Genomic DNA, 15,573 nt, shown 5'->3' with positions numbered 1-15,573 from the left:
TCGTGACTTCTTATTAATTTTAGCACTTCATCAGTACACTTATATAAAACAGTGTTCTAAAAATAAAATAAAAGGTTTAAATTTTACAATTGAGTAAAATGAAGCATGAAATTTTCAAAAGAAAAAACGGTAGAAATTTTAAAAAGAATGTGAAGTTACGTTGCATGTGCAAAGTTGAAGACATAAAGTAGTAGAGTTAGAGTTGACATGACCACACAACATATACTATCATCAATCTCCATCAACATGTTGTGTATTTTACCTACAAGAATATTTTTGAGCAGGTAAATGTATCATGGAATATATATATATATGCTTGGTAAATAATAGTCCTTTTTAACATGAACTAGCTGGTCCAAAAACAAAGGCAAAAACTCCCAATAGTTGTGTAAGACAAATTTTGAACAAAAACAATCCGAATAAACTTAAATAAAAAAGAGCGTGGTCCGTGGGCATTTGTTTAGTAGTAGTATATAAGCCCACATCTATAAATACAAAAAAAATCTAAGCAACTGACTACAATACTCAAATACATCATAATCAGGACACCTAGCCTATTGAAACTGATATGTGTTAAAACTCAAAGAGAAGAGCATAATTATTGGAAGGTGATCTCCAACTAAACTATTCTACTTCATTAGTTTTTGTTTCAACAAACAACTTTCCATGTTGTTGTTCTTTGGTCATTTTGGACTTCTTTATCCATCCATTTCTCTGATCTAATATCAATTACAAACTTTCCATTTTGTTGCCTTTTTCATAAGTTTATTTTATTGATTCAAGTTAATTTCCTTTCAAAATATATTTAGATGTTAAAATAGAAAATTATTGAAAATATTTACAATAATGACTATAAAAAATACATATAGACTATATATATCATTAATAAAATTTAAAATTTTGCTATATTTTAGTTAATTGCACTATATTTAAAAATGTCTATTTTAAGATCTATTTAAAGTGGTAGAACATGAACATTAAATATATATTTAATTCTTAAAATTTATTTTTCAAGTGACAACTATTAAGTTTATTAACATTACTTCTATAATTTTTTTAAAGTACTTTTAAATACCTCTTCAAAATTGAAATCTAATATTTTAAAAATTAAAAACAGTAGTAGTTGTATCTACGTTCTAAATTTTGTTAGAATTTGAGTATAAAAATTGATATAAATATTTAAATAGATTCTCATACTTACATAATCATACAAATTTTATCTTTAACATTTAATCATGGATATTAAATGATAACTATTTTTAGTTCATGTTATATATACCAAACATTAGTAGATACAACTACTACTATACAATCCAGGACCCTTTTTTCTTATGACAACTAAAGGATTCTTTTCAATTTTTTCGTCTGTTCTGTTAAAAATTAAACATAGAGTATGTTTTGAAAGTTACAATTTAAACATGTTATCATAGTCAGTTTGTGATAATCATGGTGATTTCTCACCCTTGTGTTGGAAGGTTCTAATCCTCCAACTTTTAATTATTGTACTTACAAAAATTAACACAAACCCGCGTATACAATATTAATAATATATTTTGAATATATAATTTTTGAAAAGAAAAAGTAAATAAAGTAATGTGGTTTTTGGAGGGGAAGACAGAAGGAGGACATAAGATCCAAGAAGAAGATAGGAGAGATAGATGCATCCCCTGTGAAAGGGTGTTAAGTACATGTGCAATGTCTACTCTCTGTTCTCTCTAAGCAACAAAAATCATATGACCTTCAATTATTGTTTCATTCAATTCTATCAAAACATCCCCCCACCCTTCCAAATGCCAATGCTCCTTCCCAATACCCCTAATTTACTCCATTATCATTATATATTTACTTATTTTCCCCACACACTCTCTCCCAACTTTTATATTTTTCTTACCTTTTCTTACGCCTTTACATCTCTACCTTTTTAATTAACCTAACTTTTTTTTTTTTCAATCATTTATATAAAGCATTAAATAACACAACTTTTTACATTATCCATTCTTTCCCAAACATTTTTCTTCTTTTATCCTCTTTGTTTCACTAATATTAGAGTCCAATACTTTTTGCTCACTCCTGCTAAGAAATCGACCATCAAAGAAATATTAAAAAAAACAAAAGAATAAAATGGTTTGTGTTAATTGCCCTCGTCAGCAAAAACATAAATGACTTAATGATATCATATTAGAGAGTTTATTTAGTGAACTCTTCTAAACTCTATGACCAAAATCTTAAATAACATTATAGTGAAACTTTCATATTTGATAGTGAGAAGTATTGGATAATAAATTCAAAACAGTTTAACAAATCTTATACTTATGCTTGTGTCTTTATACAAGTTCGTTGAATCAACTTTAAGCCATGCAAGTGCTTACTAGAAAAACACTTATTTATATATGAAAAAAAGAAAAGGAAAAAGAGGAAGCTTGCTTGTAAATTGGGCCCCGATCCAATGCATTCTACAGAGTGTAAGATGTGGCCCAATTCCTTCTCGAATTATAATTATTGGTGCATACATGTTGATCTGTAATTTACCTTTTAATATTAGTTAGTATGACAATAATATTAAATTTCCTAAACACATCTTTTCCCTACAACAACATCCGACAATTCCAATTTCCAACTAATACCTTTGTTTAATGAAAAAGCATTCATCAATAAGCATACCCCCTTAAGAAAACAATTGTTCATTTATTATGAAACATGATCCTCTATAATTAACCATTTGTACGTGCAATACTCATAATAATCCGAAAATACGCATGCTGGCTTGTAGGGACATCCCACTTAACAAGATAATACACGTTGCTCTTGCTCCCCTACACTTAATATTATTTCTAAATAGACATGAATTAATTTATATAGTTGTGTCTCGAACCAATTTCTAAGATTAGGAAAAAGAATATCATATTAAAATTAGGTTTCCATATGTTAACCTACTCCATATATTGGGTGGTGGATCAAGTTTGATTTTCTGTGTAATTATATACTTTATTGAAAAATAATAATACAAGTTAAAATTGCATTAATAGGATTAGATAGAAGAAGAGTAGGAGTAGGGATTGAATATATGTAATATTTTGATATAAAGTGAATGTCTTTTCGTGTGCCCTAAAGTGTGATACGAAGGATTTGAAGCTAAATCTGAAACACGGACTAACCTAAAACTGTTCCTTGGATCTGACCTAACAAGACAAACTTGATCTGGATCAGAAGAGTACCTTAGCGCCGGCCTCATAGGCCCATTGGGCCATACCATGTCCCCTCCATTCTCCATTCTCCAATCACCAATCACCAATCACCAATCACCAATCACCAATCACCAATCACCTATACTCTTCTTCTTTCATTCTCCCACACATTCCTTACCCTTCCATCTTATCAAACTAAATTTTGTTGGGATTCCTTCAATTCTACATCCTTTGAATATCATTTTCTTTTTCAATTTAATCGATCTTGTTTTAAATGTTTTAATTTTCTATATTTTGGTTTAGAAATCAACCATCCACATAAAATGTAAAGTAATAGAAAATCATCATAAATTTTTTTTATCTGTTTTCCTTGTAATACACACGGAACAAAAGGAGAAAACAGTTTTAATATTATAAAGAAAATAATAACAAAATACATACCAACAAATGTCTCTAAAAAATGATGACAGTCTGCACAAAGCTAAAATTGTAAAACTGCAAATAACAAAAATGCATGCAAATTCAATTGAGAATGGGCCATTTGAAACATAATATATCAAATTTAAAGTATTTTAACATTCATACTAAAAATTTGATAGCGTTTATAAGAGCGACAATCAAAGTTTAAGTAGTATAGATATATAAGAAGAAAGATAATTGAGATATATTTTAGTTTTTGAAGTTGGGAGATTGGAAGAGAGAAGTTATGGAGGGAAGTTTAAAAATTAAAGGATTTTGAAGAAGGGATTGAAGGTCTAATGTATCTAACATTGTTGAGAGTTATGAATGTATTTGAATTCAAATTATGAGTAAGGTAGGAGTACCAAAGTACGAAGTACCATTTTAAAAAATGAGAAATAAATTTAATAACGTTGAAGTTTTAAAGTTTATAATTAAAATAAATAGTAATATAAAATTTGTAGGCATCTTCATCCTTCACTGCATTTAATGTAAAGAGGACAGTTGCGATCACGTGGAGTTAGAGGGCGGTGGTGGTAACGGTCAGGTCAAGTGGTGGAAATTGGGAAACGACCGTTGGAATATTAAATGCAACTTCCTTACTCATTTTTAATTATAATTAACCTCCTCCATTTAATTAAGACTAATTAATTAACTGATTAATAAATAATAATAATAATAATAATAGTGGAATGTGATTAATCCATCGTCCAATCATGACCACAACCATCTAGACTGATCAGTATAGACCAGACCCACCTGCCAGCCAAAGGCTATTTTCTTTGCAATGCATGGAAATGATAATTGAATTATGGATTAAAATAAACGATATATATATATAATGATAATTAGAAAAGATTAATAATAAGTTGACTATTTATGAAAGGGGGAAGGAATATAGGAAGTTAATATGAATTTGGAGGTGGCAAAATAATGATCCACAACTGTTTCAATTCGCTTTTGAAATGGCCTCCAAGCTTATCTACTTGTAAAAACACCCGACTTTTTTTTTTTTTTGTTCTAATAAATGAAACCCACCCCCATATCTTTTTTTTTTCTTTTATTATTATTATTATTATTAGACCCACCTGCCTAAAATATTAAACAAAGTTTTTCTCTGTTTAACCATATAATATATATATGTGGGGGGTAACAGATCGAATAGTAATTTAAATAATGCCATATTCTCAAATGGAAAAGTAACTTAAAAGAGGAAACTTTAAATACTCCAACCCACGTGGCCGGAAAATCAATGGCTCCTCCGCAAAAGCAGATGGTGTTTCATACTGTTGAATTGTTGAGGACGTCGTCGTTCCGGCCACATTTAATTTTGAATAATTGCTTCTTTTAAATGGTGTGCCCTAGGTCTATGTGTATTAATAATTTGGGGAAAAGCTTTTGGAACAAGATGGACAAAATTCCTTAGCTTCATCTACAACTAGAACTAGAACTATCTTTCTCTGTCGGGTATAACATAACTATTACTTTAGCTTCTTATCTTCTTTGTTCAATTCCATGTTGAGCTAGCTTTTAATTGTGAATGATGAATATGTGTGTGTCACAGTAATATAATTTCCCTCTTTCAAATTGAAGTATTTAAAACTTTTCTATAATTTCATAAAACCATTCCATCCATATTGTACTTCATTTGACTACTACTTTTTTTAGCCACAAATGTCATTTAATATTTACTTCAATTCTATTTAATGTCCTATGTTCATTATATATTAATAATACATGTAAAACAAGCTGTAACACTTTACATTTTGGGTTCTTTTTATTGCTTATGGGGTATTTAGCATTTAAAAATTAAGGATATGATAATCTGTAAATGTTGTAATTCGCCTTCGAGATCCATTATATTTTGTCATATTTAATTGTTGTTATTCAATAATTTGTAGAATATAACTCAATAATTCAATTAATTCAATGGTCCAATTCTTAGAAATTGTTCATATTTTGGACCACTTTAAAAAATAATGAAGTAATTTTCAGCAACTAATTTAATTTTCTCTTACTTTGTAAACGCTTCCCATTCTTTGAAAGAAAAGAACAAATAATTCTCCTTTCCATTTTCTTTTACGACCGTATAATTTTACGTTATTACTTTTTCAAGGTGACTTAGGTGATATTTGTTTTGTATTAATATCAATCGTGCTAAAATTAATACCCAAATATTGTAATAAACACCAATAATTCAATGCATTAATAGAACTCAAGATATATATTTGACACGATAGAAGTCGAGATTTGAAATCAAACTTTCTAGTTATTAATAATACTACATACTAAATGAGTTGGATCCGTTTTAACTTAACGTAAATATCAGTGTTTACCTAAATTCACATTGTACGAATAAATAAAAGTTTTGAAATACGTGGATAAGTCATGTAAATTAATTATGAAATGGAAGATGCTAATATTATATTCGAAGAAAAATAACATCTTAACATAAAGGTTGATTACAACACTTGCAAAGATTAGGAAGGTGACTAAAGTTTGTTTAATTCTATCAAGACTTTTATTCAAAGTAACTAAATTTAAAAAAAATATCCACCATACAACTCAACCAAAATTAAATTACAATTAAGAGAATAAAACAATAAAAAGAAATAACTACTAAAAGCTAATTTATACCAGAAAGTAAAGTTAATAGATATAATTAATTTGTTTGAGGTGATCAATTATTTTCACAAATGAAATGGAGAGAGAGAGAGAGAAAAAATAAATAAATAAAGTTAAGATGGTGATGTCCCCTAGTACGTAGGAAAATGAGAGAAATTTAGCAGTAATTAAAATGTAGGCAGGAAACTTTAATATTCTGAAAGAATATTAAAATATTTATGTAAGTTGATAAAACTAATATACACACACCGCATGCCAATAAATATAATCAGAGGCAGCTTTTTTCTTCTTCTTTTTTTTTTCCAATTCTCAATACATCTGATGTTGCAGTAAGAAGTGGGATGTTGGTATTGGTAAGCCAATAAATATATTAGAGTTTCTCCCCCAAATACACAATTATGTAAGGTGAAAAAACTAAAACACAAAATCCAAAATATAAGAATTATATTTTTGGTTTTAATTTCCGTTTTGGTTGCATGGAATATCATTGATTTGGTGTCCCATGCCACGCCCCCCGTCTCCCAATCCTTACACCTTACTCCTAATACCTTTTTCTTTTTCTTTTCTTTGCTTCTATTTCTCTTTCGAATTGGATGGGAGGGAGATAGCGGTGGGACCAATTCCCTAACGTCTTTATTTATTTATTTTATTTTTAATCATGATTAAAAAAATAAAATAATTTCCCCACACGTGCGTTGGAGCTTCCTTTACATACCTGACCTGATACAGTTCAGCTACCACCACCCTCTCTCTATTTTTTCCATTACACACAAATATAAATGAGCTGGATTCAAATTCACAAAACAATTCAAAATTTCTACTTTTCTTATTTATCATCATCATCATTATTCGTAAATACATACATGAAACGGGATCTCCTATAAATTGGACCCTTTGATTCTTCTTCACTTTTTTCCTCAAATACCATCATTTATATTTATAATATATATATATATATGTTTAATATAAAAAAAAAAAAAAATAGTAATGACTGGAGGGCAGAAAAATATGGCATACCCAAGACCCTTGAAATTTTAAAAAAGAAAGCAAACTGAGGAATCTGGGGAGATGTGATGCCCGTACTATGACCGAGTAACCGACTCCGCCAGTTTCCCGATTCTTTCCACTAGTTCTGGGGATAGCTTCTTTGCCGGTTTTCGTTCCCTTTCGGCTCGATGATCAAACCCCAGTGCGTACGACACTTCTTCCGAGCTCCATCCGGCTTTCCGGAGAACGTCCGAAAACCGATCTGTTTTTAGAAGCAACGCGTCCAGAACCGCTTGGTTGTCCACTAATACCATCGCCGCTCCTTCGAAGAATCCCGAGGCTGACACCTGTACTATCTCTGTGATGTCCGTTTCACTCCATCCTCCTTCTCTTAAAGTCGATCCTATTTCTTCTATGTATTCGTTTACCCATTTCGGTATTCCCGACCTCGGCATCTCGATTACTCTGTCCGGCGATGAAGACGACGACGACGACGAGTTTCTGCGCCGCCGGTCCACCACGGCGTCGCTCCAAAACTCCACCCACCTCGGCGTTCTTGCTCCCGTGTCCAGGCTCCGTCGAGAGAAGTTAGAGGAAGACCCAGCAGATTTTTCACTGATGGACCTTTGCTTTTTAAGATGGTGGGCATCGGATTGGGAGCTCCGAAAAAGGAATTCCCGCTCGAAGAAATCGGATAGATCCAAACCAGAGAAGGAGATCCGATTCTCATCAACGGAGAAGATTGGGTTCCCCGCCAGAGAAGGGTTGCAGGGAATGTAGCAATGATTGAAGAGGGGAATCAAAAGAGGCGCTCTCTTCAGAGCGTTTCTAGCGACCCGTAAGGCCTTTTCAGGGTCTAAGGGCCTTGGACCCCAAGACTTTGACCAGAACGTATTCTTGGCGATTTGAAAACTAATAGCCGCAATTGGAAGATCGAGCGTGGCTCTAAGATGTTGTCTGGCCCCGGAAGAACGCCAATCGGGGAAGCCAGGACCGATGGGTAAACCAGCAGAGAGTACGGCTCGGAGATCCGGAGGGAAAACGAAGCCAAACTCGGCCTCAGCTCGGGCGAAGTCGGCGATGGAGAGACCGGTTTGAACCTCTACGCCGGTGTTGCGCAAATGGGTGATGACGTTGTCAGCGAGAGAAGAGAAGGAGAGAAGACCGGCGCGTGAGGGGTGAGAAGGAGTGACAGCAGCGGCACGAGCGGAGAGGCGGCGGAGTCCAGCGATGTGGGCCGGATTGAGACCGGCCATCCTGCGGTCGACGTCCACCATTGGAGGCGAGAAGGAAAGGGATAGAGCAGTGATAAATAGAAGGAGAAAAAGAAGGAAGTGTTGAGGAAGGGTGTGTAGAAGTGAAGGGAAGAATTCGGAAAAAGAAGGAAGGTGAAGTAGAGGTACTTATAGAGGTAGAGGTGGATGAGTGGGTTGTGATAAATCAATGTTAATGGGAGTGGACCCCATCTCAGATTTTCATTTAAGATGTTTGTTTTTCTTTTTTTTTTAGTAATTGGCACTTCTTTGCATTGCGGTTGCGACTTTCTTTTATCACTAATATATTTAATATTATATTCCCAACAGCACCGCAGTAATTTCACTTCTTTCCCACCGCATACCCTGCAATTTTCTTTTTCTTTTTCTTTTCAAAACCCTGCATGATATTATATTTTATTTCCTCTATTTTTCCTTTTTACTTTACCTTCTCAACAACACACCTATTTACATATTACATCCACTTTCTTTCTATTTCTACATCTTTCTTCACTTCAGACTTCAATTAAACCAACAAGATTGCCACGTAAATGATAATTTTGTTGGAATGAATTCATAAAATAAATAAAAGGGGAAAATAAAGTAGGAGTTGTAGGTTGTAGTTGTACCATTCAACGTGAAACACAAAACCACAAACTAAAAGAAACAAGAAACATGTGATTGGCACGTGAACTCGTCTTACAAAGAAAGGCAGAATTATGTCATTTTCACACATAAACTCACAACTACAAACTCTACACCAACATCTGTGTTTCATAAACAAACTGCTTATGCTTATTTCTTTTCTTTTCTTTTTTTTTTTTAATTTAAAATTTTCCAACTAATATATATATATATTTTCTTTTTTTGTTTATAGTAATATACCTTCCTACATTTTACTTAATTAATTCTTCAATTCAAAAATAGATTATGATATTTTATTATATATTTTTTTAAAATAGGTTTTTGGTTTAATAAAGGGTTTTTATCGGTGGAATCAGTATGTGAAAATTTTAAATTATTAAGGTATATCTTAGAGATGCTGATGACAAATGAGAAAATCCATTGTTTAAACTTTTGACAACTTCCTTTCTTCTTTTTGTCCTTTTTTTAAAGATATATATGTAGAGAGCCTAAAAGCTAGATGTTGATAATTAATTTATGGTGTCTGTATATATTACAATAAATCTGAGACACTTTACCCATTCAAAAAGTCACCTTTTAAATCAATTAGGGACATAAACCAAACTTGATTTGATCATTCATTTTTATTCATCCATACTTCAACCATAACATGGTTTCATTGAAATTCTTATCGTCATTAATAGCTTTTCAGAATTTAACATAGGAATGAAGTGATTTTGTTTTCTCCATCTTTTCAATAATGTTGATTAATGATTTTGAACAAAAACAAACAAATTCAATGGTTGAATAAAAAAAAAAAAGCTTTTCAACCCTTGGGTGAATTCTTAAAAAGTGGCTTGTTTATAAAGATGTGTATTCCTTCCGAAACTATCTCAAATTTTGTTTTTTGTTTTTTTCAAAATCAAGTATATAGATACTAATTTTACTTTTAAATTTTTTCATTTTATTGTCCACATTTTACCAATAAATTAAAAAACCATGTCAAATTTTAAAAACTAAAAACCTATATTGTAAAAACAACTTTTTTTTTAAAATTAGCTATAAATATAATCATTATGCTTAAAAAAATTATGCATATCATCCTAGAAAATCATAGTTAATAGATATATTTTTTTAAAAAATAGTAATATATATAGTTTTTAGTTCCAAACTTGATCCAAATGCGTAATTTTTTTACGGAAAAATTTTTAAAATAGTGGATTTTATAAATTATTTACAACTTATAACAAATTCTATCACTGATATGTTATAGTTATAGAAGACTATCAATTTTAGAATCTAAAATTTTGTGATAACTTATAAATATTTTAATTTATTTTATAATTTTAAAAAATATTTTTTTTCTTAAATTCATGTTGGTGGAGCTACTTATAGAAATATGTTTGAGAGAGGTTATAAAACTATTAGTTTTGGTCTTTTAAAAAGAAAAACTGAATATAGGCGAAGTAAAGAAGAATGAGTATGTTACAAAAGGATTTTTTTTTATGTGCATTGATGAAAGGAGCTGTCCTTTATATAATAGGAACAAGCTCAAGAAACAGTTTTACATATCGGCTTTTGTAAGAGTTTAACAGGTGGCCTTAATATTTATAAACTAGTGGTTTGTGTTAAAACTGATTTTCAAAAAATTATTTTGACAGTTTGTTTTTATACTTTTAAAAGTAATTTTTAATTGTGTTGGAGATATTTGTGGACGTAACTTTGATATCTAACTAAGTTTTACAAAAATATCATAAATGATGCTAATAATTGGTTTCTTAACCGTAAAACAATTTTGATTTAGGTAAAATTAAAATGAGAGGGCGTACGTGGTGGACAAAGATTGTGTTTGGGGAAGTTAAAAAAGAGAAAAGAAACAGAACGCTATAAAAGAATTTCGAAGCTACAAAAATATTAGGGGTAGAGGAGAAATCTAGAGAAAGAGATTTAATATACAGACAATCCAATTTGAATATGGAGAAATTAAATACTTCCAAACCAAAAATATTACTTAATTAGGTCAAAACAAAATAAAACTAGAGAGAGAGAAAAATAAGTTAATGGAGAGTTGGTGACCATGAGGAAAAGAAAAAAAATTGAGAAAGAAACAATAATATTTTAAAAAATAGGATCAAATTAGAAGCAAACCTTATAGGGAGAGATAAAAACATATAGAAACAAAAACAAGTAAAAAGGGACCATTGTTTAAAAAAATTACTAATTTTCTAAGAGTAAATAGGTAGATATTTTTCTAATATAAAATAATAATCAAACTAAAAAAATTGATTTGAAGCGAAAAAATGTTAAAAGTAATTGAGTGTTGTTCAAGGATGATTTTTAATATTTTCCTTGGACTATAAATTAATTTTAATTATTAAAGATATATATAGCTGATAGTAGTCTAAATCAAGAAAATGGAGCAATAACTTTGAATTAGATTCAAGCATAGAGTGGCTAGGAAAAGAAAGAAAGAAAGGAGGATGAAAAAAATTTGTAGGAGCTTCTTTAGCATATGGACCAAATGTGTAATAAATACAAAGGTCACCAAACATTTTTTGAAGCTACAAAAGTCTAATGGAAAGTCACTATTGTTTACCTAAAGTGGAACCATATGTCCACTCTAAAACCCATCTTTTGGACTATACCACTCTTATGTCTTTATCCAATAGGTTACTTTATAGCCAACAAGATGGGATTTGGGTCCATTTTTTTCCCTTTCAAAAATAACAATGGTTGTTATCATCGTCGTTATTAATTGAAATGAAATATATGTGGTTATCTCTCTGGTTGCTTCAAAAACTCATACGTTTTACATATAAGAAATTTTGCTACACACGTTCCTCTACTTTGAACTTGTCAAGTGAGACCAATGACGTTAGTAATATAAAAATGAGGGGGGAGACATGGATTATTCATTATGTTTTTGGTGAATGATGAAAGCAATGTCTGAAAATAGGCGGAAGGAGCAGTGAGATATATAATTGGGTTATTGGTTAAATTGCAAAGGGCGGAAAGGACCACAGGACAGAGGCAGATCTTGAAAGGTCAAGCGGAAGGCAGTGAGTTTGGAGTTTGGAGTTTGGGTGTGGTGTCATTATATGATTAGTGAGTTTCACAATAAATTCAATTTCAGTTTCCAAGTAAAGGAAGTCCATAGCCTCTCTTGACTTTGACACATTGGCCTTACACACACACACACACAAAAAGGGGGAGTTAGGGTGTTAGGACTTTGAATTTTGGAACCAAATTTCATTTTTTATATTACAAACTGTCAACATTCATATCTTTTTTTGGTCCAGTGTGATCTATAGCCAATACAAAAGGGGTACAAACCTAGCCACACAAGATTAGATTCTCTCTACTTTTATGTATTTATTTCTTGTATATATATACACATATATTTCTTTCTTTCTTTCTTGTTTTTTATATAGATTACTGACATATTTGTTTTTCAGTAAAACTATGTTTTCTTTGACTTATTTAGTTAGATGATTGTTAATAATCTCTGGTCTATTTTTTTTTGTTACGGAGCTCTTGTGGCGAAATCCAAAAGGGGTTTTGTAGAGAGATGGAGTTCTCAGTCTTCTCATTCCTAGGTTTATTGATTTTTCTTTGTTTTCTTGTGATTAGAATTTACCTTTTCTTTTTTTGGATAGCTTCAAGTCATTATCATAATTATTATTCTTTTATTTTTATTTTTTAAAGAGTACTAATTTCGCCATTATACAAATGTATACTATAATTTAGCGAGATTAAATTGAAAACCTATCTTCCAACTATCCAAGTATCTCGTAATAATAATTTCTATTGATATGAAACATTTGATGATGAAACAAAAGATAAAGATATTAAAATAAAGTAAACAATATCATACTATTGCAAAAATATTTTCACACTCAAAATTTCTTTTAAAAAAATAAAAGTGGAAAAGAAGTGTTATAGTGAATTTTTGAAAAAGCAAAAAAAAAAAAAAAGGATTGGAAAAGGCATCATAATATATTTTTTTAAAAAATAATTAAAGTTTCCCTCCTTATAGATTAACTTACATGCATCTACTTTTATTAATATCACAATTCAATTCTGGAAGGAAGGCATTTGAAATGTTCATGTTGAAAGAAAGTTCCTAATAATTTATTTACAAAACTAATATTTCCTTAAAGGAACAATGAATTTATTTTATTATTATTATTTTTTACTTTGTTGCAAAGAGAGATCACACAAACTTGTATCCCATGTGCTTCACTAAAGAACTAATTTCACAATTATTTTTCATAGCCCTAGGTGCCTTTCTTGTATGAAATGATAGTTAAACAACTTTTTTTTTTTTTTTATCTTGCTTGAAACTTTAATTCAATTATAATATATAACTAACCGGTCTATAAGCTAGCTAGTGCTATATATGATAATAGGCAACTTGAATAATCATACTCATAATAATAATAATAATAATAATATTGACAAATTGAGTTTCCCTAACTCCTTGTGGTCAAGATATTTATCAATAAAGTAAGTTAAATCAGTTTTAAGGATGTTGACATTAATAATCATGTTATAGAAATATATAACTTTATATTATATTGTTGTGAAGGAAGGCATTCCATTGAAGAGAGATGAATAATTAAAATAAAAAGAAGTGAAGTTTTTTAGGAGACACTCGTGTGCGGTGATTACATTGGGGTCGGTACCCACTTTTACCAAAGCCAATCATCAAATTTTATGCACACGCACAGTTAAAAAAAAAGAAAAAAAAGGAACCTATAGATAAATTGGTTAATTAATACCTTAAGAGAGAGGAAAAAAACCCTATAAATTAATTTAATGTGAGACGTTAGGAGATAGGGATTGAGTACGCATCTCTTCATGCGTGTCATTAAAGATGTAAAATAATAATAAATGAATTGCACTTTGCTTTACACACAGCCTGCTTCAAGTTGAAGCCATATATATGGTTTAAAGGTTGCTCCTTTGCATAATTATGCTCTTTTTTCTTTTTCTTTTTTAATATTGCAATTAACACTCCTTCTCATGCGTAGGGTCCAAAATTAACTACACCATCCTCCCAAACCCAAACTTAAATATAATACCAAGTTAATTTATTTTCTCTTCAACTCATCTTTTGCCCTTGTTCTGATTTCATGAATTTTGTCTTTGAATATGTGGATGTTAGGTTGTGATTTTCTGTTTGTTTTATGAATTAAAAAACGAAGTTTTCTTCATTGTCAAATATGTGTTGTAGTTTACTTATTTTTTTTTAAAAAAAGAAAATTTAGTGTGAATATTTGAACATATGAAAAACATTAGTGAAATTAAAGGTGACAAACTTATGAATGGGGTAGTTTGGTAGGTATAATTTAGTTGGAGAGAATTAGAGAAACAGTGGGGAAAATAAATCCAAAAATAGCTATGTTTGGAGGCCCCCCTCCTACTTCTCTTCTACTCCTATTTTACATTTTTCTCCCAAAAGACCACTTGGATTTTCCCCCATTCCCTTCCTTATCACATCAACAAAATCACTGTCTTTGCCCTTTACTCGTTCCAATTCCTAAATATTTTTCTTCTTCAAATTATATATACACACACACGTCGTGTCATGCATACAATAAAGTTCTAATTATTAATTAGTTGTATCAATAATGGTTTTATCAGTTTCTGAAAGTCCCATATTTTAATACAGTTTTCGAAGCAGCACTTTTACTGTATTACTACATATATATATCAAAATCATCTAATTATGAAAAAATATTTAGTATTGTTTGGACACTAATTATCTTTGACCAAGTCAGAAAGTTGTCCGATTAGTTTTGTTAGAATATTTTCCTTTTAAAAAATGAATTGTTTATAAACATTAAGTTGATTATAAAAACTGGAGAGAGATATAAAGAGTTGAAAGTAGGTGTTCAATAATAGAGCTTAAATTGGTGTTGTTATTATGTAATTTAATATTTATTGACCTTTGTTTCAATTTGAGTTAGTCATTACCCATAATGATTCATAAAGTAGGGTACAATCAAATAGTGGTCGATATATATAGAGAGGTGGGATGGAAATGGATAGAAAGAACATTCCATGCAGACGGGAGCTTCAATTTTCAAAATTTCAAAGAAGAAACTGACAGAAAATGTACCAAATTCAAAACCCCCCCAAATTGGTTTTTAGGTTGGGCTGTCAAAACGATGTAGTTTAAGGGTACCATCATCTACCTTCTTACCATCTTACTGCATGTCCCATCTTGCCTTCTCTTTCTCCTTAACTTAATTATCATTTTTCCTTTTTCCCCTTTTCTTCTTTTTACTTTTACTCTCTTTGCAGCTTACAAACTTACCTTACCCAAAGTACAACAATAACATTCCCAATTTTGACCATGCTACAATGAAATATGTGTTTGCTTCTACAAATTAAATACAAATAACTAAAAAGACGAATGCGTTTTTTTTATTACC

The 15,573-nt window shown here is 30.6% G+C and overlaps 1 protein-coding gene across 1 annotated transcript; it reads right to left on the bottom strand.

Moving 5' to 3' along the window:
* Window positions 1-7,064: 7,064 nt before the first annotated feature.
* LOC101216316 lies at window positions 7,065-8,672 on the bottom strand. The gene has a single exon (XM_004141866.3). It carries the CDS (start codon window positions 8,531-8,533, stop codon window positions 7,352-7,354), a length of 1,182 nt encoding a protein of 393 aa, XP_004141914.1. The 5' UTR covers window positions 8,534-8,672; the 3' UTR covers window positions 7,065-7,351.
* Window positions 8,673-15,573: the final 6,901 nt, after the last annotated feature.

The sequence above is a fragment of the Cucumis sativus genome, chromosome 6 (genome assembly GCF_000004075.3).
Source record: "Cucumis sativus cultivar 9930 chromosome 6, Cucumber_9930_V3, whole genome shotgun sequence".
NCBI lineage: Eukaryota > Viridiplantae > Streptophyta > Magnoliopsida > Cucurbitales > Cucurbitaceae > Cucumis > Cucumis sativus.
This window is presented reverse-complemented; position numbering and strand designations above follow the sequence as displayed.